This window comes from Phocoena sinus, chromosome 13, assembly GCF_008692025.1.
Source record: "Phocoena sinus isolate mPhoSin1 chromosome 13, mPhoSin1.pri, whole genome shotgun sequence".
NCBI lineage: Eukaryota > Metazoa > Chordata > Mammalia > Artiodactyla > Phocoenidae > Phocoena > Phocoena sinus.
Genome location: NC_045775.1, coordinates 39,240,184 through 39,266,553, shown reverse-complemented (window position 1 = coordinate 39,266,553; position 26,370 = coordinate 39,240,184). Strand labels below are relative to the sequence as shown.

Sequence of the window (26,370 nt, the reverse complement as noted above, 5' to 3'; positions counted from 1 at the left end):
TCACAAACTTGGGGTGGGAGAATGGCAGATGGGCTGGAGGATCACACTAGGACCCTGGATTTACTGTAAGTTCCTTGGCTAACACATATGCAGCCAACCTGGCTCATGCCAACAGATGGACATTGTGGGGAAATCACTGGAAATGGGTTCCATGCTTCCTTCTAGCTTTAAGATCCCTTACTTTTTTACAAAGTCTCTGGGCTACTTGTTTCTTCCGTACCATTCGGGAATATGTGTAAAAGTCTTATCACAAAGAAATACAACACATATCAAATTCTAAAAACTACATGACTTTATTTATAAAATTCAACATATTGCCTACTATTGCCCATGTCCATTTAAGTATTCCTCAGTTACAGCTCTCATTTTTCAAAATAAAGATCTTTGAAAATATACTCAGGTAGAGCAAGGTATACTAAATATTTTATTAACTTGATATCCCATGGACATCAATTGCTAACACTATGGAAAAAGGGTTAATATAAAATAGTACAAAAGCATTACAGACAACAGCTTATCAATACTATCTTCATTCCATTAGTGGAATTTACTCATGTAGTTACCTTTATTCTTGAAATTATTTCATTTACAAAACGATTATTCTTTGCTATCACCTCAGCTTTCAGCTGTTTTAACTTCATTACGATGTTTTCTTCTGACATTTCAGTAAAGGGCACTTGCTTCACCTTGGATAAAAACTCTTGAATAATTTTTTCACCTTGCTGAAAAACATGTGAACATTTCATTAGTCTTTAAAATGACTTTTCTAAAAGTCACATTAAATAGTAATGAATTGCCCCATTATAATTTCAATCTAAACACTCCACCCAATATTCAAACAACATTCTTTAAGTTTTAAGTGTGCATCATCTAGAATTTATAGCAAAGGCCTTAGTTGACTGTATTTCTTCATAGCAAGTCATTAAAAGGATATTTATAAATATATTTTCAGCTGCTAATGCCAAAGAAACTGAATATTTTAGTAGTTCCCAAATCCCTCAGCTTTTATAACTGATACATAAACTTAACCTTCTGGGGGAAAAAGAACTCAAGGTTTACAAACACTATAAGGCATAAACAGTCACTGAAAATTTAATACTCATACATACATGGGATGTTTCTTCTTTGTTTATTTTACTGCCTAGTTATTGCCATTCTAAAGAACATGGTTATTACTTGCTATGTGACCCGTGGGCTAATTCCTTAACACACATTCCTCATCCGTAAAATGGGGACAATAATATTACCAACCACACAGGGCTGTTGTGAGAATTAAAGAGTTAAAGAGTACAAAGTGCTAAGAACAGTGCCTGACAAAGGATATAATGTTTATTACTGCATGTGAAGCTGAACTGAAAAGTCTGCTTTTTACCAGGGAGCCAGTTAGTAATATGTACCTTAGAGGTGAAAGGTAGATAATCCAAATGATAAGATAGAAAAGAAACACATCTCTATTAAATAACAAGTGCCTCTTTTTCCCAAAAAATAAAATCTAGATTGAGTAACATCGATAATTCTGTTTTATGTCTCCCTTAGCTTAAAATTTTTAAAAAATTCATTGTAATTAATAATATCAATAGTATATGACTTCTATTCTAATTAGGAATTATTTACACAAAGGAGCCTACCTAATCCTGGATCATGGATAGCTGTGGGGCTGATACCAAGACCGTTTCATATCTAGGATGGCAACCTTCCCTACTTAAAACTATTAACAAGTTATAATACATATCTCCTGCTTGTATAGGTACAACAGATAAAACCTTATCTTTTAAGCCCCCAAACCATACACATCATCTATTATTGTAACATCATCTATCCTTCAAGCAAGAACAACAAAAAATTCACCAGGTAAAAGCTAAAAATGTGGGCTTCCCTGGTGGCACAGTGGTTGAGAGTCCGCCTGCCGATGCAGGGGACACGGGTTGGTGCCCCGGTCCGGGAAGATCCCACATGCCGCGGAGCGGCTAGGCCCACGAGCCGTGGCCGCTGAGCCTGCGCATCCGGAGCCTGTGCTCCGCAACGGGAGAGGCCACAACAGTGAGAGGCCCGCGTACCACAAAAAAAATTAAAAAAAATAAAAAAATTTTTAAAAAGCTAACAATGTGACAAGAGGTTGTCACAATGCATAATCACAGTAAGTGCTGCCAGGACCTAGATGTAAATTAAGATTCTTTTATTTTCGTTATTACAGAAAACTAATAATCCTTTGATTTTTAAAAAATCCACTGGGCATATGCTTATACCTTTCTGTGTGAACATCTAAATTTCACCCACCACTCAGAAGGCCTAACTTAAGATCCACTGCTCCCACAAGAACTGAAACATCCTGCCCACAGAGAGCTTTCCTGAGTAAACATTTGTCATAATTCTCTATGACATGCTCACTATTACTACCTGCCCAACTAGTTTCTAAACAACTGGAGGGAAGGAACTGTGTTCATTTCTTCATCATCTTAGCTAAGCACCGAGTAAATATGTAATTTAACTGAACTCGATCTATTTCTTTACAAGTAATCAAAGATGTGCATGGACCTCTATAACTCCTTTGAATTATGTATTTTAACCTACACTAATATTCCTATCTTCCTACTTTTGAAATCTGGTACTTGAAATGCTATCTTTCAATTGTGCAGATGTGTGCCGTGGTGAAACCAAAATGATACAGATGGATTCTTTACCGTGCAAAGAAATGTAAGTGGAAACCAATAATGAATGTTCAATAAGTAAACATTAGAATCATACAGGAAAAAAATAACTACAAAAATAATTTGACAAACCTCTCTTTCCAGATAGCACCTCTTTGCTGCTGGTTCCATTTCATCACATTCCTGTGGCTTCCCAATATTCTGAAACTCCTCTAGTTCCAGGGCTTTTTGTTTGGCACACTCTATTACATGCCTGGGGAAATTAGCAAGCTCAGCAACGTGAATCCCAAAACTCTGATCACAGACACCTGTAAGAAATTTGAGGCGTGTGAGGGGCAGGGTAGGAAGAGACAGCAATTTATGCAAATAGAACTTACTTTCTCACTTTGTCATTAGGAAACTTAACTTTGTATTATTTCAAATACATAAGCCAAATGTTTCAGAGTAACTTAAGGAAATTTTAACTAAGCCTCCAGTGAAAAGTGGTTATGACTTGGCACACAGTGCTATATTTTATCCTCGACAAATGTAGTAGGAAAAATAAAAATAGCAGAGAAAAGCCTTGACAGATAGTCCTCAAAAGCCTAGACAAATATTTGAATCGGAAGAAAAATTAATCAACACAATATCTCTGAGGTTTTCTCATTTCATAAGGGAGGAACTAAAGAACTGTGGAAAAAAAAAGAATGTAAAGTGTCACAATTAGGAGGAGTATTTAATTCAAAATGTATTTCAAATGACAATGAAATTTTTGACCCAAATCTAGTCTAGTAAATTTTTAGACTAGGTATGTTAACTTCACCCACATTTGCAGAAAATAAACTGACTTAAGACACTCCTTCCAAATGTTAAATACCAGTGATGTTCACAGTGTCATCATGGAGCTCCCATTTTTGCCTCAACCGTAAATTTTCCTTTAGCCTAGTTATATATCCCATAAATTCTGGAGCTGGATATTCTGCACAGCTTAGAGAAACAAAAATAAAATAGAAGCAAGTGTTTGATAAACATCCAAGGAGGATGTTTAGTAAAGGAGGAACCTGTTCCTATCGTCTCCAAATTTCACCTGGTCTTTTTTAATACTTTGAATCCATTTCTTTTGTCTTTCTTTTTTTTTTTTTGCGGTACGCGGGCCTCTCACTGCTGTGGCCTCTCCCGCCGCGGAGCAGAGGCTCCAGACGCGCAGGCTCAGCGGCCATGACTCAAAGGCCTAGCCGCTCCGCGGCATGTGGGATCCTCCCGGACCAGGGCACAAACCCGTGTCCCCTGCATCGGCAGGCGGACTCCCAACCACTGCGCCACCAGGGAAGCCCTGAACCCATTTCTTTCTCACACAAAACACCTTTTAAAAGCAAAACCTCAACTTCATGCTAAATGCCATGTCCAACCAAGAGTATCTATATTCTCTATCAACAACAATGCAAACAGTAACTCAGTAGGATTCCTAAGAAGCATAAGCAACAAAGAATCAAAAATAATCTCATTTATGTGCAACCAACTGATGCAGAAAAATGCATTCATGGAAAATCAGAGAGCCATCTGAAAAAGCTATTCCGATGACTGGTGAAATGTTAAAGCAATAAAAACTTTACAGTATGTTAATCTCATCAACGCAGTCATCTGATTAGCTGCCAGGTCCACTAATGACAAACTTTTCTCAAAGGATGAATGCCAACAAATAAGTCATTCCTTACCTGATAACTACTAACAATTTCAAGGTTTCTGGAGACCCCAGCTTTAAATGAACCTGTTATATAACACATTCTTAAAAATATAATCAGATGATTATGACAGTTTATTAAACAGTAACAGCTAGAGCCTCAGAACTTCAAAGCTTATTGTTACTATCAAGTAGCTAATTTGACAAGAAAACATGCTGCCATGGGAGGTAGAACAAAACCCCTGTGACGATGTTCAAAAGTGCAGATCAGTCTTTCTGTGACCTTTTTAAAATGAGTGGTTCTACCATGACACATAGAAATATAGATAACATACCACGTCCCTGTCCCCAGTCTGTAAATTAAGAGGTAAATGTGTTCTGTAAAAACATCAATAATTCATCCTAATGCAGAATAAGGCAATTACTAATGATTCCAAGGATAGGAACACGGAATTTACAGTACACCAGTGGTATGCACTCACCTTTCTTCACCTGATAAAGCATAGTTAAGGTCTCTTCAGTAGTTAGTGCTGTGACATGTAGATTATTAACAGTTGGTATCTGACTGGCCAAGGCAGTAAGTTCATGAAAATGGGTTGCAAACATGCAAAAAGCACAGATCCTTGTTGCAATGTACTCTGATATAGCCCACGCTAACCCAAATCCGTCATAGGTAGAGGTTCCTCTTCCCAATTCATCTATGATTATTAAAGAATCTTTGGTTGCAGACCTGAAACACATAATTATATGAAAATTTCCCATGATATAGCATGTGGTAATGCAAACAACAAAATTAAGGCAATACAATGGGAAAGATGTGCCACAAATGTAACAGATTAATTATCTTGATATATACAAAAATTCAATAAGGTCAATGAAAAGCACTAAAACTTCAGTAAGAAAATGGGCATGGACATGAACAAACAACTGACATAAGAGGAAACAAATGGTGAATAAATATTTTTTAAATTACCAATCTCATTAGCTGTAATCTAAGAATTTCCAAATAAAGCAGCTATCATTCATTTCTTAACAATCAAATCAGTCAAGATTAAAAAAAATAATACCACAAGAAGATGGGACAAGGGTGTGGTGACACGAACACTCGCATACACGGCTGGTGGTCACGTGAATCTGTGTGCCTGCCACAGCCCTACTAGCACCAGATATTAGCATTTTATTTTCTCTTTAACCAAATGAAAGGAGGGGAACTTTTTTTTAATTAGAGAATTTGACAGTTCTTCATGTGCTTATTGGTCATTTCTTTCTTTCTCCATGAAATGCCACTGACACCTTTTGCTTATTTAATTTTTAAAGTTACGCATATTAACTTATTGACTAATTACTGAACATTTGTATCGCTTCTATAATTCCCCACAAACAATAATCAAAGCATAATTTATTAAGGATCTACTATATGCAAAGTACTTTAGAAGACTCCAAGAAATAGAAGGCATAGCCTCCCTGTCTTCAAAGAAGCTCCTAAAAATGAAATAAGGACAAGAGATTTCATAAACTCTAAAATTAAAAGCTAATAAATTACAGGCATGTCAAAGAGTTCGAAGAAACACCCATGACCTTAGGCACATGTGACAAGGAAAGTCATCAGAGAAGTAGAATTTCTGTCATTATGGGCCTGTAAAGATTAGAAAGGACTTGGGTAAACAGCAGGGAAGGACCATTCCAGGTAGTGTGAACAGCATAAGCAAAAGCATGGCAGTGGGGAGATTCATAAGGTGAACAACTACCAGAAACCTTAAGAAGACAACATTAAAAATCAAAGAAGCTTTCCACAACTATCGCCAGTCACCCTTTTAAGATAATATAAAGTGCATAAAGCTCACAGGAAAACTATTAAACTAGATAAAAGATCACAGATGTTTTATAGATGAACCTGCAAATTTACTTTTCAAAGGACAGAGACATCCATTTCTATTTTCAGGAGACTGGGAAATGAACTCACCTGAGAATAGAAGCAGTTTCTAACATTTCAGCCATGAATGTGGAGACTCCTTTCAACTGACTGTCACCAGCCCCTACCCGGGCCAAGATGCAGTCCACGATGGACACTTCTGCTGACTCACATGGCACAAAACACCCAATCTGGGCCATGAGAACTACCACCCCAGTCTGGCGAATATATGTTGATTTACCTCCCATGTTGGGACCTACAAAACATGGTATCAACAAGCAAGATTATTAACTTATTTTTGCTACTAATAAATTGAACATTACTCCTAAATTGCACATTGGTGACTAATTACCTAGGTCATGTGCTATGACATACAAGAAGCAGACCACGGGCTGCCCAAAGGCATGAACAGAGTTCCTGCCTTATACTAGTCCCTGAAACAATGCTATTTTCTCTTCAGACAAGCCTATGCTATGCCCTTCTTCAAGAGGACCCATGAAAAATATATCTTACCTATAATTTGACTATGATCTAGAAAGAACATACAGACCACTTCCCCACAGCTCACAAAGCTGCCTGCAGGATAATTTTATGACATTCAGAAAACAGTACAGGCCTAACTGATTAATTAACTAAACACTATAATTCATTAATAAACGCATCTATCAGAGAATGAATCAGTATGATCAAATCCTTCAAATCAAGTACATTCCACACTAAAACCCAAAGACATGACCCTACTTTTGGAAAATGTGCAATTTACCAGCTAATGGTGTTAGATTATATGAACAACTTGAAAATCCTTTTGGGGAAATAAAATACAATCACTGACTGTTTCCCAAACACATTTGCCCAAAGACTCCTATCACCCCTGCACCCTAACACTTTTATTTTCTAGAATCTCGTTAAGATCTCTCAAAACCCTTTAGTTTGAGACAAGCTACCTTAGTCTATATACAAGTCTACTTTTTTCGAGTTTCACATGAATATAGTATCATGTCTTTTAAAGAATTGCTACCCTAAGCTGAGGTCATTCCAGCATCTAATTCTGCCTGACTTTCAATGACCTCACTATTGAAAGGTTTGGCCCAAAGGTAAGCTTGGAGGATGAAGAGGTGTTCATTTTTAAATGCACTGAACCCCTGGAACAGGGGTTTCATTCTGTTCACATATATTCATTCATTCATTCATTCATTCATTCATTCATATATTATTAATAAACTACTAACTAGAATGAACAACGTTCTTTTTCTAACATCAAGGACTAGGATTTTCTTCATCAACTTAAAATATATTAAACATTACCCGCAAAAAGCCCATAAACTAGGTTTTTTTACCAGTAATGATGTGGAACACCTGTTTATCTTTTTCAAAGTGAACATCATTAGGAATAAATGCAACTTCATCTTGAACTTCAACACAAGCATGTCTGGATGCTTTCAGTATAATTCTCCCTTGTCCTTTCTCCAAAATGACCGGCCGTACATATGGAACAGGTGCTCCATTGGACACGTGAGCAAAGCTAACAACAGCATCTAGCTGAGCTAACACATCATTTAGTGTCTGCATCGGTTCTACATAGCCTATATAAAAACAGAAAAGGTACACAGGAATATTGGATAAGAAAAAATACATATAAGCAGCTGTAAGAATAAATTCAACCCTCCTCCATTTGGGAATTCAAAAACCATTTCCTAACTTATATAATTTTTAAAAACTAACCGAGGTTTGCCATAACTAAACATGAAAGGAACACCTAAAACTTAACATGAGGTTAAAATGTGTTGTCACATTTTCCCTTACTATGAACAGATTTCAAAAATAGAGTATGATGCCCTCCCTTACCAAGATCCATTAAAATATAAAAGTGCATAGATGCTTGGACTTCCCTGGTGGTGCAGTGGTTAAGAAACGGCCTGCCAATGCCGGGACACCATTCAGTCCCTGGTCCAGGAAGATCCCACATGCTGCAGAGCAACTAAGCCCATGTTCCACAACTACTAAAGGCGGCGTGCCTAGAGCCCGTGCTCCGCAACAAAAGAAGCCACCACAACGAGAAGGCTGCACACTGCAACGAAGAGTAGCCCCCAGCTCACGGCAACTAGAGAAACCCACACGCAGCAAAAGTTAACATCACCAATGATACGGCAAAAGACATCATGTGCCCCTTAATATGAATCCACAGACAACAGTAACGTCTGCGTATTCCAGACAAAACTGTATCACCTGAAAACAATCATAGGAAACATCAGACAAACTGAGAAATGTTCTACAAAATAAATGGCCTGTTCTCAAAAAAAAAAAAAAAAAAAAAATGTGCATAGCTGCTTATGTAAGGAAATGAGGTAGAGGTTAAAAAAAAAACTAACAAGAAAAGGCTTCTATGGAAAAGCTTTCATGATATATTGATAAGGTAAGAAAAGCAGGGTGCAGTGATATGTGAGGCACAATTCTAAATTTTAAGAGTCTGAAACCAGGATGGCATTTCACAATTATCCTAAGAAACGTGCAAACACTAGGTAATAAGATATAATGTGACTGTCAAGATTGTTACTTGAGGTTTTTCTCCCATGCAGTTAAATTTTAGCATAAATTCAGTTCCATAATTGTCTCTTAAAACACTTTCAACAAGATTCCACTCTGCTAGAGCAGTAAAACTAAAAGCTATTACATACATTAAACAGTCCCTGACACATGCTAGGCAAAGCATGATTAGGCAATAAAAATGGTCAAAATTTTCAGGATAGATTCTAAAATTTTAATAGGTTGGAGGGTCTGGTATAACAGACACATGGCTCACACGGAACTATCACATGGACATCAATGTGTCAAAAGCTTCAAAAGACAATCAAGAGAACACTGTTTAGTTTTAGAAAAATACAACATTATGAGTTTAATCAAATGGCAGAAAATCTGACTAATCTCTGATTCCCTTGTTCCCCATAAAAGTGATAAAATATTTTTTGAAAATAAAAATTAACTTATGAATTTAAACCACTTTTAAATTTATTCCTGTTTTACCTAACATATTAAAAAGGGGGGGAGGGGGAAAGTTCATCATACTACCCTACCATATAGCAATAGGAACCTGTGAGAATTACTTAAATATTAGTGGAGTACTTTCATAATTACTTTAACTCATAAAATTTCTAACATACCAACAAGAATAGGTTTATAATAAAAGAAAACCAAAAGCCTCTTAATCAAGAGTCTATATTTGGTATCTCACAACACCTGGCTCTTCACAGCATCACCTTTTCTGGTTTAAGAGCAAGATAAATTACAAAAATGATCTATTACATTTTTAATAAACATAGTTTATAATGTGTGTATTAGACCAAGAAGAGGTTTCATTTAAATTCAAGGTGAATCCAAATACAAAACCTTCAATTTAAATGTTAAAATCTAGCAGCTTTAACCTACTAGGTAATTAATGAATATTAGTAAATATTATTTTGGGGGAAGACTCCCAGTTTGAATATATGTAGTGTTTTTTAGGGTCCTTACAAATGCAATCTAGGCTAGGAACATAATTCAACTAGAAGATTACCATGCTACAGCAATCTGATACCACCAAGCAAAAATGTAATCTTTACAAATCTCATTCATCTCAACACAAATATATAAAGTATACTAAAACCCTTTAAAAGTTTTGTTTCTTTCTGATTTACTATAAAAATTCATAATAGTAAAACAATTTACAGAATTATACATGCTTATACTTTTTAAATAACTTACTACCCCTAAATAATCCAGCACACATAACCTGAGAACAAGGACATCTTCCTACTTAATCACTATGCACACCCAAGAAATGTGACACCAAAATCATATTATCTCATATTAAACTTTGCCAATTTGTCCCAATAGTGTCCTTTATAGCTAGTCCCCAATTCCAAACCCTAGTACTGGATCCAATCAAGGATCATCCTCTGCCTTTGACTGTTCTGTCACTTTAAGTATCCTTTAATCTGGAACAGAACCTGCCCGTTCCTTCTTTGCTTCCATGACACTGACATTTTTAAAGAGTGCAGGCCCTAAAAAGTATGTCCCACAATCTAAATTTATCCAATTCTTTTTCTTCTTGTTACTATTCAGGTTAAACATTTTTTTTCTTTTTTCTTTTTTTTTGCGGTACGCGGGCCTCTCACTGTTGTGGCCTCTCCTGTTGTGGAGCACAGGCTCTGGACGCGCAGGCTCCACGGCATGTGGGATCTTCCCGGACCAGGGCACGAACCCGTGTCCCCTGCATCGGCAGGCGGACTCTCAACCACTGCACCACCGGGGAAGCCCCAGGTTAAACATTTTTTTCAAGACTACTACAGGTATACCTTGGAGATATTGCAGGTTCAGTTCCAGACCACCGCAATAAAGGGAATATCACAATAAAGCAACACACAAATGTTCTGGTTTCACAGTGCACATAAAAGTTACATTTAAAAAAAAAAAAAAAAAAGTTACATTTACACTATACTGTAGTCTATAAGTGTGCAATAACAAAAAAAGTATATACCTTAAATTAAAAAATACTTTATTGCTAAAAAATGCTAACCATCATTTGACAAGGTAGGGTTGCCACAAACCTTCAACATTTAATGTATTGGTTCTATTAAATTTACCTGAAGAAATATTGACAATTTCCTTAACTATGGCATCCTGGGCTTCCTCATATTCGGTTTTATTTTTGGTATACTCTTCATTGAGAGAAGTCAATTTACTGCAAATCAAGATAATGGTATTATTAAAAATATTAAAACATCTACTGGAGATAATGTGCACTATATAAAATATATCCAGAGTATTATCCTATAAAGCATCAAAACAATTAAAATCGAAATATCAGTAGAAAATGGGCAACTCATTAGGGGCGGATATGGCTGGAATTCAGTGTATTAACATTTATGCTGTTTGGAATGGCCCAATGGCACCAATAGTATTCTTGCCATAACAATTATTCCCTTGAGTAAAATTCTGGTCTGTGACCTTTTCTAAAATATTTAAATGGAACCTAAAAAATAAAACAAATGAATGTATACAGCAAAACAGAAACAGATACAGATATAGAAAACAAACTAGTGGTTACCAGTGGGGAGAGGGGGAAATTAGGGATATAGGATTAAGTGATAGAAACTATGTATAAAATAGATAAGGCAACAAGGATATATTGTACAGCACAAGGAATTATAGCCATTATCTCATAATAACTTTTAATGGCGTATAAACTATAAAAATACTGAATCACTATGCTGTATTCCTGAAACTAATATTGTAAATCAGCTATACTTTGATTAAAAAATAAATAACACACACCCCCACACACAGTTTCTCTCATTACTGTAGGAAACGGTCTTTGATACTGAAAGTTGTCGAAGTAAGGTAAATATTTTGAAAACAATCTTACTGAGCAATTTGAAGAGTAAATGAAAATTAAAGGTTGAAATAAAAATTGCTGAAGATGAGAATAGAGAAAAAATATTCACTGGTATCAAAGGAAGGGAATGAAATTAAAAACAAAAAGACAAGATGAGGGGGTCACAGAGGATACAAGAAAGGGGGAAGTACTTATCAGAAGGAGGGCGGTATTAGTCAATCAAGGCAATAATTGTGAACATGATGGAACCAGCGAATGCTATAACATGCATATGCAGCTTGAGAACAGTACATTGGCACAAAAAGACTATGAAACAGGCAACTGGAAAGAATTAAAGGAAGAAAAGAAAGAAGCAAAGACATTATAAAAGTTAGACTGCTATGTGACGGGGAGAGCTGACAGACAGAAAAGAAAAGGTGGGCAGGAATCAGATTGTACGGGTTATAGTAAAGATTTAAAATTTTTCTGGATGACAGACACTGGAGGTTTTTAAGAAGGACAATTATATGATCTCAGAGTCAGATCCACAGCAAGCAATCTGTTGACAACAAGCAATGAATGAATGAACGAATGAATTTTTCACAACTTTTGGAACCACTGTGGTCAGTTCAACCTCTATATATATTTTGGCTTAGGTAAGACTGAACTTTTGAGGTGTTATAATCATCTTCCAGTCACCCATTGGTTAATTATAACATATATAAATTTCTTGAATCAGGGATATAGTGTGATTGAGAAACAGCAACTAATAAATTTGGCAACAGAAGATCCAGGTTAGAGTATCTATTGTTACTAGCTGTCCAATCCTGGGGAACTGGAGTTTCAGTTTCTCCATCTAAAAAGTGAGAGAACTTTAACCTGTCCTGTTTATCTCAGAGAGCTGTTATGAGAAGCAAACTAAACAGACTGACTATTTTCATTACTAGGTTGTCTGAACACCTAGAATAATGTCTACATGTAACAGACACTCAAAACACTTACTAAATAAATGGAAAGAGGATCATATATACAAAAGTTAGCTGTAAATACTAAGAATATTCAGGAGGGTGGGAGTAAGGCTGGCCATAAGTTCTAGAACATTACAGAAGAGAAAGGACAAATGCCCTCACTCTACCAGTCACAGAAGATTTATTTTTAAATAATTCTTTGTTCACCCATGAATAATCTGCCTCAGGAACTTCCTAACATCAGCAAGAGAAAACGCAGGAAAAAACTGGTAAGATTTTTTACAACATGGAACACTTTTTTTTTTTTTTTAAAAAGCTGTAGTCTAATGAATGGCCTTATTAAGGCTGGTAGACATCTCCCTAAACTAAATGATACAACCAACTGATATACCAGAAGAATTTAATGTCAAGGATAACAAAGTTTTCTTAGAAAAAATAAATGTGAAAATAACTAACAGAGATATGAAGGGGAACTAACTGTAATAGATATGGAAACATAAAATAAATGTAATACAATGTATTTCATACTGATAAAAGGATGGTAAGAGACATACATGAAAAAATAATCTTAAAAATAGACCCAAAGTGCCATTTCAGTCAATGAGGAAAAAATGAATTATTTAACAAGTGGTGTTGGGATATCTGACCAACCTCTTGTAAGGGAAAAAAAGCTTCAATCTTATCTTATGCCTTATATTAACAATAAATACGGTAAAACTTCCTTACCATAGAACATTCACATTTCATCAGAGAATAGTTTCATGGGACTAGTAAAGACTTAATTTAACATAGGCTTACAAACCTGTTCGTAAATTTAACACCGTTCTTCTGGATATCTACTGTACTGAAATTTTTATTATTACGAAGGACTTTTTCTTCCTTGCATGTTACGCGAAAATAATATCCAAATTGTGTGTTGGAATCCAGTTTAATCTGTTTGCCAGGATCCAAGCCTTCATGATCAGGAAAAAAAAGAAAAAGTATGTCATAGATATCTACAGCCATTTTCAATGTAAGTGTTTAAAACACTTAAATCTAAATAGTGAAAAATATACTTTTATTACATGACAGCATACTGGAAATTATTAATATTATCCAACTGGGAAAGATGCACATCCTACTTCACTTACTTCACTCAAAAAACTACATGAAAATACTTAAACCCCCTTATTAATGTTAGCTTCTGATGCGGAGGCCTTTCTAGGTAAACCCAACCAAGGCTGCAGAGCACCAGCAGTGGGTAACACACACTGTTCTAAGATGCTGTGGGCATGAGGGTAGATAAGAAATGGTCACTGTCCTTGAGGAGTTCTGCTGAGGGTTCTTTAGTTAACCAAAGCATTTCTCTGGAACTAATATAGAGTATAATTAAAGAAAACAAATATACTTTCCAAACAAAAACTTGAGACTCTGACAATGAAGCCCTAGAAAAACTAGGACATATACTTCATGCTTATACAAGCTTCACAAAACAAGCAATGACCAATCAGCTAGACTTTATGCACCTAAGATTTGAGTTTTTATGTTTGTCCTGTCCTCATAATCTCATTCATCATTGTGATCTTTAGACCCCAAACCAGAGGAGAGAGATACTATCTACAAATTTATTTGCTAAAGCATGACTATGGAATGTTAGAAGCAGCAAACAACTAAAGACAGACCTCACTTGACCAGAGAGGAAAGAGACATAGAGAGAACATGGAGAGATCTATGAAATGAGGAGGGTAAATTTCAATATCCTTCAAGGCAAAGATTCTTAAATCTAGGATCTAGTTCATATAAGGACTCTCCAAGGAAACTATTTGTAAAAATTTTTATATATGTTGGTATGGACATATACAAGAGTATTGCTGCTCTGAGGGGTCTTCTACTATGCTAAGATTTATTTGTTCAACATACATGTGAGAGATGCTCAGAACAAAGAGGTTTATAAATTCAGAGCAAAAGAGAACAAAACAGTGTGAGACTAATTAGGGAACTGATAATCCAGGGAATTTAAATCTAATAATTTTTTTAAGTTGATATTAATGAAGTGCTTGGGAACCCCAAAGCCAAATCAATGAACTATTCCTAGTAGAATTAGGCTTATAGAGGAGGTAACATTTAAAACAGGTCTTATTTAAAAGACACGATGCAAGGGCATGTAGGGTGATTTATCTGGCAGGAACGTGGGATTAGGGAAATTAGTAAGAGAAGAATCTGAAGGGGAGGCCAGGCTCCAGATGTAAAGAACCAGGCTCCAGATGTAAAGATGTATGTAGACTTTATGTGACTGTAATTTTATTCAGTAGAAAAGGGGGCTGGCACTTTAAACAAGGAAGTGGCATGATCAATTGTGTCTTCTAGGAAAGCAATTCTGGCTCCAGTATGGATACTATGTAGACAAAAGAATTATTCAAATCTCCAAGAACCCATTCTTACCTAGTTCTCTAGCTGCACTTATTAATGTTGACTGCATCTTCTTTTCTAAGTCATCCATTATTTCTCTTAATTCACTCAAGTTAGGATCAAATGAAGGTTTTACAAGGAATTCATGGTTTTCCACCTAGAGACAGAACAAAGAGTAGCTAAATTTTATCAATGATGGGTAAAGATGGAAGTCATGGAAGTATTTCGCTTAATTTAAAATTCACTAATGTTTTGAGTTAAATGATTCACTATCCATAGTTACTCAGTCACACTATAAGGAGTTTCTATATATTAACAGATATAAAGAGTTCTGTTTATTAGGAGCTTAGATCTCTGGATATAGAAAAATTATTCATACGAAACATAGTGCTGATGATAATTTTGTCCCTAACAGTATTCATTATTTTTATTTATATTTTTCCCTAAGCAATATTTAAAGACTGTAACAGAATGTGTAGTTTTTGCCCAAATCAAGGATCCATCTTAGGAATATCGAGAAGTTAGCTCTTGAAATCCCTTTTTGAAACAAAATGACTAAAACTTGAACAGACAAATTATGAAAGAATATTTTTTAAAAAGAATGAATCCTATCCTTATAGACATTAAGAACTATTGAAAAGACCTAATTTTATGTAAAAATATAAGAGTCAGTTTTCTAAAACAAGATTTTTAAAACTTCAGTAAGTGAGATTGATATAAATTCCTCCCAATTACTATTCACTTAATCAGAGCACACCTTCTTCACATACCAAAATTGAACACCACAATAGGGAAATAAAATCACAATACAGAAAGCTAGCAAAATAAGAGAATAAAACGTTAATCAAATAACTTTCTCAATTTAAACCAACAAAAGATTTAATTATATAATACACTAAAATTTCAAATAAACCTAATTTTTTAAAAGGCAAAAGATTTGTAAAAATAGCTTTGCAAAATATAAAAATGTAAAGGTTGACATTTTCTTTTATAAAACGGCACTTGTTTGCATGTATGAGAAAAACATCAAGTCATTAAATGGGCAGACATAAAAACACACAACTCACAGATGAGAAAATAAGTAGTAAACTAAAGCCACAGAAAACTGCTAAAGCTCCATAATAATAAAACACATGAATATTTAAGCAACCTTAAGATATTATTCTATAGCTTTTTTTTTCTTTTTTTTGTTTTTTTTGCGGTACGCGGGCCTCTCACTGTTGTGGCCTCTCCCGTTGTGGAGCACAGGCTCCGGACGCGCAGGCTCAGAGGCCACGGCTCACGGGCCCAGCCACTCCGCGGCATGTGGGATCTTCCCAGACCGGGGCACGAACCCATGTCCCCTGCATCGGCAGGCGGACTCTCAACCACTGTGCCACCAGAGAAGCCTATAGCTATTTTTTTTTAAGGAAAAAGAAAAACCCTATCACCAAATACTAATGAGGCTATAGTGAAATTAGTATACTCATTCATTTCTGGTGAGAATCTAAGTTGTTATAACCTTTAAAAAAGAAAAAGCAGGGCTTCCCTGGTGGCGCAGTGGTTGAGAGTCCGCCTGCCGATGCAGGGGACGCGGGTTCGTGCCCCGGACCGGGAAGATCCCACATGCCGCGGAGCGGCTGGGCCCGTGAGCCATGGCCGCTGGGCCTGCGCGTCCGGAGCCTGTGCCCCGCAACGGGAGAGGCCACAACAGTGAGAGGCCCGCATACCGCAAAAAAAAAAGAAAAAGCAATATGAGACAAGACTCAGAGATATTTGTTATACTCTGACATAGCAATTCTACTCCTGGGAATTCAATCTAAGGAAATAATGCAACAGAAGCAAACAACACAGGGATGAATAAAATATCTACAGATTTATCTGTTACAACAAGACCTGGAAATAACAGAACATCACAATATTTGCACAATCGTACATCACTAGAATATTATACAGTTATTTAAACAAACAATGAAGATGATCTAGAAACAAGGACCAAGACTTATGATAATCCAAGGAAAAAAATAGTGCTACAATGGTGGATTGACAGTGTTACAGAACTGCCTTCTTCCAATGAAACTTAAAGAGAAGTGAGGCTGAGCCAGGCTTAGTTCCCATCCTCACTCCCACCTTCCAGAAATCCTCTGGTGAGTCAACAAAACCCAGAGAAATCTCACTAATAATCCCAACCTGGAGAGTAGAAAGTTGAGGGGTGCCCTTACATTTTCCTTCCGCAGATGGGGGAATACTATTCTGAAAATGCTGCTGGGAGACCCCAGTGAAGCAAGGGAAAGTGATGACTGAGCTCTAACTTAGTAAACACTCTTAGGTCACACACCAAATGGAGTATCCTTCACTAATGCCTTACTCCTCCCAAACAATGGATAAGAAAACATACCACCCAACTAAGTGTTCTAACCTAGAACTGAGGTATTCTAACAAACACAACATAATGACCTCTACGAGTTGTCTTTCAGATTATCACCCACCTAGCTCCAGAAACACACACACCCATTACACCAGACTACACAAAGGAAATGGAACAAAATAAACCCAGGCTTAGAACTCCAAAATGGGATAATGAAATCAAGAAGCAAGATAAAAAGAATAAGGAAGGGAAGTTAGATCCTAGCAATATCATTAAAATACAAATAAATACAACATAACAAAGAAGAGGAGAGATACTGTTGAATCAAATTACCTGTACTGACATAGTAGAAAAGACTTGATATAATCAGAGAGAATTCACATGAAAGAGATTAAAGTAATTAGAGAGGAGAAAGTAAGTATGGAAGATACTAGAAATCTTCAAAAACAAAAGCAAAAACTCCACTATCCTAGAAATACTAGATAAAATATTATAAGCACTTTTTCAAGTAAGTGTATAGTTGAGTTAGGGAAAACTATGTCTGAGCTCCTGCAAAGTGGAGAGTCCCCAGCATAGAGCAAGGCTGGGGGACCATGTTAAAAACCTACCTCATGAGATACGGTAACAATTAGGGAAATGTGCCCCTATCAGCCTGGGCCCCTGGAAAAGGGAAGGCGGGGGCAGAATCTCCTCTCTGACAATGTGTGACTAAAAGCCAGCCTTTACTATATATAAAATAGATAATAAGAACCTACTGTCTAGCACAGGAAACTCTACTCAGTACTCTGTAATGACCTATATGGGAAAAGAATCTAACAAAGAGTGGATATATGTATATGTATAATTGATTCACTTTGCTGTACAGCAGAAACTAACATGACACTGGAAATCAACTATACTCCAATAAAAATTAATTTTAAATAAATAAAAGCCTGCCTTCACTGGAGTTGGGATTTCAAATGTCTGCTGTATGTCTTAGCAGTGAAAAAGGCTGCTGGGTATGGCCATTTCTATTATCCCCTCTTTCTACAGTGACAGAACTGACAATTTTTCATGAGACACGTAGCTACTAAGAACAAAGACTACATTTTCCAGCTTTGCTTGCAGCTGGTGTGGGCATGTAACTAAATTCTGACCAACAGAGTGTGAGCAGGAATGATGTGTACCATTTCCAGAATGTGTCCTCCTCTTCCCCTTTAGTCCTCTTCCATTGGCTGGAATAAAGATAAGGTAGTAAGCCATCCTGGACCTTGAAGATGCAGGCAACACCCTAAGGATGCTAGAGAAGTAAAGGGGAGACAGGGTGCAGAGACAGTGGGGCTGCCCTGCCAGCCCTGTGCTGCTATGCCCACACTGTCGTGATAGAAAATGAAACCCCTATTCCTGTTTAAGCCACTGTTATCGATTTATTTGAGGTTTCTTTTTCAACAGCTAAATCTTTGCCCTAACAAATATAGAAAGCTACAGGCTGAGAAATAAATGTGTTATTGGGTTAATTACATTTGTAGGGTATAAGCAAAAGCAAATTTTATCTGAGAGGATATATGATTTGCCTGTATGATTTGCACAGAAGGAACCCAGATAAATGAGAATTCATAATCTAAATATACATAACAGACAAGGAAACAAGCCACCACAAGTAAGAGAGTCAAAAAAAAAACACAAAAAATGGTAAGACTCAGCAGAAAGAAGGAACAGATTTAAATGCAAGAAATTTTCGAGATGGAATATTAAGAATGGGAATGGAACACCTGAGCAAAGAACAAGCTACTACTAAAAAAAAAAAAAAAAAAGACTAGGCAGACTTAGAAATGAACCAAACAACTTCTATAAATGAAAAATATAATCATTAAAAAAATGTTCCCGGGCTTCCCTGGTGGGGCAGTGGTTAAGAATCTGCCTGCCAATGTAGGGGATATAGGTTCGAGCCCTGGCCCAGGAACATGCCGCGGAGCAACTAAGCCCATGGGCCACAACTACTGAGCCTGTGCTCTAGAGCCTGCACCACAACTACTGAGCCCACGTGCTGCAACTACTGAAGCCCACCCGCCTAGAGCCCGTGCTCTGCAACAAGAGAAGCCACCACAACGAGAAGCCTGTGCAGCGCACGAAGAGTAGCCCCTGCTCGCCACAACTAGAGAAAGTCCACGCGCAGCAACGAAGACCCAACATAGCCAAAAATAAATATAAATAAAATAAATTTATTTTTAAAAACCCAATGGGATTGTTAAACAACATATTAGAGCTGAAGAATGAGACCATCTGAAATAATCACAAAGAGAGAAGCACAGACGTGGCAGAAAAAGAATGCAAAAGTCTGACACATGTCTAATCATAGCTTTAGAAAAAAAGAGTAAACACAATAGTCAAAGAGATAATGACTAATAATTTTCCAGAACTAATAAAAGACATGAATTCTCTGATTAAGAAAACACAGCAAATCCAAATAGGAAAAATAAAAAAGAAATCCACTTTTGGGCCCAGTGTAGTAAAAGGAACCAATATCTGGGATCAAAACTTGTAAACAATAATAGTGCAAGCCAGCAGACAATGCAACACAATCTTACAGGTACTAAGGAAAAGTAGCTGTCAATGTGGAATTGTACACTCAGATAAAATATCCTTCAAGAACAAGGGTGACACCAAGCAGGGGTTCGGGGGTGGGATGAATTGGGAGATTGGGATTGACATATATATACTAATACGTATAAAATAGATAGCTAATAAGAACCTGCTGTATAGCACAGGGAATTCTACTTCACTCCACTGTACAGCAGAAACTAACACAACATTGTAAAAACAACTATACCCCAATAAAAAAAAGAACAAGGGTGAAATACAGACATTTTCCAACAAACAAAATCTGACTAACAGACTTCCCCCCACCAATAAAGGAACTCCTAAAGAATATCCAGGAAGAAGAAATGAACAGCAAAGAAAATGGTAAGCAGACGGGCAAATCTTAACACTGACTATAGAGAAATCTAAGGGGTAAAAAAGATAGAACTAAAATATCAACCAGTAATGAAGAAATATAATCTGATCTAAGGTATTCTAAGGTCCTAGTATTCTGGGGGAGAAGAAGATGCTGATAACGTTTTTGACTTTGATGAGTTATGTATACACATTTTTTAAAAAAATTTGTGAAGAACTTCAAACCAGTGCATGTGTGATAGGATAGAGGAGGAGCATAAGAGGGAAAATGGGAATTTTTAAAACCCAATCAACATAAAATTAAGAAAGAACAGGTAAGGGGAACCAGGAACGATAAGAATCACAAAATAATTCGGTAGAAATAAATCCAAATTGCCATTTTAAAAAAAGAGATTATCAAATTAAACTTTTTTTTTTTTTTGGCTGCTATGGTTCTTCATTGCTGCGTGCAGGCTTTCTCTAGTTGCGGCGAGCTGAGCCACTCTTTGATGCAGTGCACAGGCTTCTCACTGCGCTGGCTTCTCTTGTTGCAGAGCACAGGCTCCAGGCACACGGGCTTCAGCAGTTGTAGCTCATGGGCCTAGTTGCTCCACGGCTTGTGGGATCTTCCCACACCAGGGATTAAACTCACCGCCAGGCAAATTCTTAACCAATGCACCACCAGAGAAGTCCCTATCAAATTAAATTTTTTAAAAATTTATTTATTTTATTTATTTATTTTTGGCTACGTTGGGTCTTTGTTGCTGCCATGGGCCCCCTCCAGTTGCGGCGAGCGGGGGCTACTCCTTGCTGAGGTGCACAGGCATCTCACCACGGTGGCCCCTCTTGTTGCGGCGTGCGGGCTTCAGTAGTTGTGGCACACGGGCTCAGTAGTTGTGGCTCGTGGGCTCTAGAGTGCAGGCTCAGCAGTCATGGCACACGGGCTTAGTTGCTCCACGGCACGTGGGATCCTCCCAGACCAGGGCTCGAACCCATGTCCCCCGCACTGGCAGGCAGATTCTCAACCACTGTGCCACCAGGGAAGCCCTCAAATTAAATTTTAAAATAAATAAAATCCAGCTATAAGTTTTACCTAAACCAAAAAAACTCACAAAGGATGGAAAAAGATATACCATGTAAAAAACAAGAAGGACTCTGGCACTGCTTTCTTATAATCAGACAAAATAAATCTGAGGCAAAAAGCATTACATAATAATAGCAATACCATTATTTAAATATCCCTAAGAATGATTAAAGGTTCAATTGCCCCCACACACACAAAAAATGACAGCTCTGTGCCTTGAAAACATATGAAGCAAAAATGTACTGAATTTATGAAGACATCCACATTTCTCTCAGTAACTCAGCAGATTAAAATTAGCAAGTATCCAGACAATGTGAACAAAACAACTAAAGCTTTATCTAATGGACATATAGAGAACTCTGCAACCAAAATTAGGGAGCACTCATAATCCACACACACATGGAGAAGTTTTATGAAACTGACACATACCAAGCTTGGAAATTTAAAAACTTACTTCTAAACAAAAACTTACTTCTAAACAAATGACAAACCAAAGAACAAATAAATGATAATGGAATAAAGGACTTAAAACTAAGTAAGAAATTGTACCTCTCAAAACGTATAGGATTCAGTCAGCTAAAACAACACAATGAAAGGAAAGTATAATCTTAAGTGCTTACTAAAAAAGAAAAGGCTGGAAAAATAGTGAACGCTCAACTAAAGAGGCTGAAAAGAGACCAAAATTAGATGAAATATATATGTAAGAATGGAAATTAATGGAAAAAAAAAAAAACCCGAAGATACAAAAGAGGATTTTAAAGGTCGATTTAGACAAGTTGATTCTCTAAAAAACAAACTATGGAAAGGAAGAAGTGTCAAGGGAGGCACAAACAAATTATATTAAAAATAAACAGGAAATCTATCTGCAAATACAGCAGTCCTTTTAAAAATAATAAGCAATCACTATGAACAACTTTTAGCAGTTGGAAAACTCAGAAATATATATCTACTAGAAATATATTCAGAATATAAATAGAACACTTACAACTCAACAACATAAAGATAACACAATTTAAAAATGAGCAGGGCTTCGCTGGTGGTGCAGTGGTTGAGAGTCCGCCTGCCGATGTAGGGGACACGGGTTCGTGCCCCGGTCCGGGAAGATTCCACGTGCCTCGGAGCGGCTGGGCCCGTGAGCCATGGCCGCTGAGCCTGCGCGTCCGGAGCCTGTGCTCCGCAACAGGAGGGGCCACAGCAGTGAGAGGCCCGCGTACCACAAAAAAATAAATAAATAAAAATAAAAAAATAAAAATGAGCAAAGGATCTGAAGAGACATTTCTCCAAAGATATAAAATGATCAACAGGGACTTCCCTGGTTGCGCAGTGGTTAAGAATCCGCCTGCCAATGCAGGGGACACGGGGTCGAGCCCTGGTCTGGGAAGATCCCACATGCCACGGAGCAACTTAGCCCATGCGCCACAACTAATGAGCCTGCGCTGTAGAGCCTGCGAGCCACAACTACTGAGCCCGCGTGCTGCAACTACTGAAGCCCACCACGCACCTAGAGCCCATGCTCCACAACAAGAGAAGCCACAGGAATAAGAAGCCCATGCACCACAACGAAGAGTAGCCCCCCCTCACCGCAACTAGAGAAAACCCGTGCACAGCAACGAAAACCCAACGCAGCCAAAAATCAATCAATAAAATTTAAAAATAAAATAAAATGATCAACAAATACATGAAAAGATACTTATCATTAGACACTAGGGAAATGCAATTCAAAACCACAATCAAATACAACTTCATACCAACTAGGATGGTTATTAAAACAACAAAACAAGACAAACAAAAACCACAGAAAATAACAAGTATTAGCAAGAATGTGGAGAAACTGGAATCCTCATATATTGCTGGTGGGAATGATAAATGGTGCAGGGACTATGGAAAACAGTTTAGTGATTCCTCAAAAAGTTAAACATAAAATTACCATATGACTCAGCAATTTCACTCCTAGGTATATACCTAAAAGAACTGAACAAATACTTGTACATGACTGTTCAAAGCAGTACTATTCATAATAGCCAAAAAGTACAAACAACCTTTAAGTTCATCAACAAGTGACTAGATAAACAAAATGCAGTATATACATATAATGGAATATTATTGAGTCATAAAAGAAGCCAGTCACAAAAGGTCACATATTGTATGATTCCATTTATAAAAAATGTCAAGAATTATCAAGTCCATAGAGATGAAAAGTAATTAGTGGTTGCCAGCATCTAGGGAAATTGGGAAAAGTAAGTAACTGCTAATGGGTATGGGTTTTCTTTCGGTGGTAATGAAAATATTTTAGAACTAACTGGTAGTGGTTGCACAACAGTGTAAATGTACTAAATACCAATGAATAACACGCTTTAAATTGGTTAATTTTATGTAACTTCCCCTCCCAAAAATGTAATCATTGGAAAGAAAAAAAAGGAAAAATATATTTATGGATAGAAAGACTCAATGCTGAGAGGGAGGAGATATGGGGATATATGTATACGTACAGCTGATCCACTTTGTTATAAAGCAGAAACTAACACACCATTGTAAAGCAATTATACTCCAATAAAGATGTTAAATTAATTAATTAACTAATTAATTTAAAAACACTCAATGTTGTAATGATGTTGATTCTCCCTTAAGTTAATCATTAAATTAAATGCAATTTTAATCAAAATACTTAAGACAATATTATTTATAAAGTTTAGAAATAACCAATAGCACATATTAATGAAATATGATGAAAATATTAACGTTAATGAAATGCATGAAAATTATAATAAACGCCAATTTCAGGAAAGCATGTAATTCTGTGGAGGGATGTATGCAAACAGGACTTTATAGTGTGCATACAAATGTTGATTATATTCGTATGACAAGTATTTTATAATCAAAATTTTAAACTTTTAAATACCTCAAAAAGGAGGAAAGTGGATGGAGAAATTAACAGGAGAAAGAATGTGGATAGAAAGAAGGAGAAAGGAAGGAAAAGGGGTGGGAAGAAAGAAGGAAAGAAAAAGAGGTCAAGGCCCAGAGGGGGCCAGACAGAGGAAAGGGGGAAGGTGAAAGTGGGTAAAGATAAAGGGGTGAAGGAAAGGGAACAGGAACGAAGAATTCTTCAGGCATCCAGGCAGAGCAGATTACCTGGAATGCAGGATGGGGAGGCGGGTGGGAGGACAGGGCGGTAGTAAATCAAAGTGATAACAGACATTTCATTGACACTGAATGTCAGAAGATAGTGGTGCATCACCATTAAAGTTTAGGAAAGCTGTAACTATAATAATAAAGATTTGCTCGAGAATAAAGCTAAAAGACAGATATGCTTATCAAGCATGAAATAATTCAAGGACTATAATATCCATCAACCTTTCTTTTTAAAAAACCCAAAACACCTGAAAAACAGATCTAGCCAAATAAAAGTGGAATCAAGCATTTTAAGGCCCAGAATGAAGAAGCCATGGTAAAAGGACATGGTAAGCACTGAATCCATTTATATATAAACATGAACATTAAACAGCCTGGAAATTGGAATTAAGGCTACAGACATGTTGTGCATATTTTAGCCCTGGCCAGTGTAAAAATATAACTATTAATAAATACCAAGAGGTATGAAGGGAGTTCTACAGAAGCACATACAAGAGTGGTTAACTGCTCAACTTTCAGAGCAGGTAATTAATACTCCAAAATTGAAATATGTCCTTCAAAGAAATCTCCAATCTCCTCATATTCTTCCTAATGTAAGTTTCTTTAACCTATGTTTTAGATTATTTTCCCTCTCTTATGGTAAAAAATTATTCATCTGAAGTTCAACAATTCCCTCCCATAATTTTTTTTTTCTGTTACACTGAAAACCATTAGGTTGGACCCTTTTAAAATTAGAAGTTACGTCTATAGTATAAGCTCATTTCTCTATCTATGCATCTGTCTGTACATAACCATAAAAAGACCATTAGCTGTACCATTTAGCTGTGTCTCAATGGAGGCACTACTAGGATTTTGAGTGGGACAATATTGTAAGGGACTAAAACACAAAATTTCAACATCTGTCCTCTAAACCTTCAATACTGCCCATACTTGAGAAAAGACTAAATGTTAGTAACAGTTATTTCTGGGTGGTAGATGTGGAGGATATTTTTAACTACCATCTCTCTACCTTTCTGCATTGTGTGAATGCTAATTTATATAGGTATCAGTTTTACAAAAACAGTGTTTTGTTTTTTATAGGACAACTATAAGAAAAAATGTCAACATTCTGACAGTTAATTCTAGATGGAAGAATATAAATACTTCCGTTTTTTGTATTTCTTTTTCGTTTCTGAGTACAAAAACTTTAAAGTATTTATATTTAAAGTTAATTTAAAGTTATAAAGTATCTTTATAACTTACATATACTTATACAATAATGATATAGTTGTATGACGATTATTTAATTGTGGTTTTTTAAAAACTATTTCAATTTCTTCTGTGTCAGTATTTTCAATAAAAATTTATCTAGTCATTACTTTTCCAATAGTAGATGAATTATCAGTAATAAGTGTATGTAAAAACTAAGATTCAAAGATAAAATGGTCCAAATACATATAGAAAGGTTTAAAAATTTAATACATCTCACGGAATCACCCAATAAATATTGCTTACATTTTTGTGAAAAATCATTGTTTTTTTTGAACCCTGTCTTGGGATAGTTTTGCTCTACATTTACTTCAAAAATGGAAAACCCGGGGCTCCCCTGGTGGCGCAGTGGTTGAGAGTCTGCCTGCCGATGCAGGGGACACGGGTTCATGCCCTGGTCTGGGAAGATCCCACATGCCGCGGAGCGGCTAGGCCCGTGAGCCATGGCCGCTGAGCCTGCGTGTCCGGAGCCTGCGCTCCACAATGGGAGAGGCCACAGCAGTGAGAGGCCCACGTACCACAAAAAAAAAAAAACCTTTCTATAAGATTTATGGAAAGGCAGCCACAAAAAACACCCAACGCATTTATATAAAAAGCTAAGCCTAGGAAAAATAAAAACTAACCCAACCACTCATATAAATGACTGCTCCTCTCATCACATGAATTCCTAAGTGCACAGGTAGAAAATATGAAATCATACATGAAATGATTGATATCCTCTTG

The 26,370-nt window shown here is 36.7% G+C and overlaps 1 protein-coding gene across 1 annotated transcript in view; it reads right to left on the bottom strand.

The window, feature by feature from the left end:
• Positions 1-269: 269 nt before the first annotated feature.
• Positions 270-26,370, bottom strand: part of MSH2 (mutS homolog 2) — a 73,144-nt gene continuing 47,043 nt past the window's right edge. Inside the window, exons 9-16 of the mRNA XM_032653473.1 lie at positions 14,960-15,083; positions 13,341-13,491; positions 10,840-10,937; positions 7,558-7,803; positions 6,272-6,476; positions 4,791-5,038; positions 2,781-2,956; positions 270-722 (exon numbers count right to left, since the gene is read on the bottom strand). Of these exons, the coding sequence (XP_032509364.1) occupies positions 552-722; positions 2,781-2,956; positions 4,791-5,038; positions 6,272-6,476; positions 7,558-7,803; positions 10,840-10,937; positions 13,341-13,491; positions 14,960-15,083 (1,419 nt within the window). The 3' untranslated portion in view covers positions 270-551. The remainder of the gene's footprint in view (positions 723-2,780; positions 2,957-4,790; positions 5,039-6,271; positions 6,477-7,557; positions 7,804-10,839; positions 10,938-13,340; positions 13,492-14,959; positions 15,084-26,370) is intronic.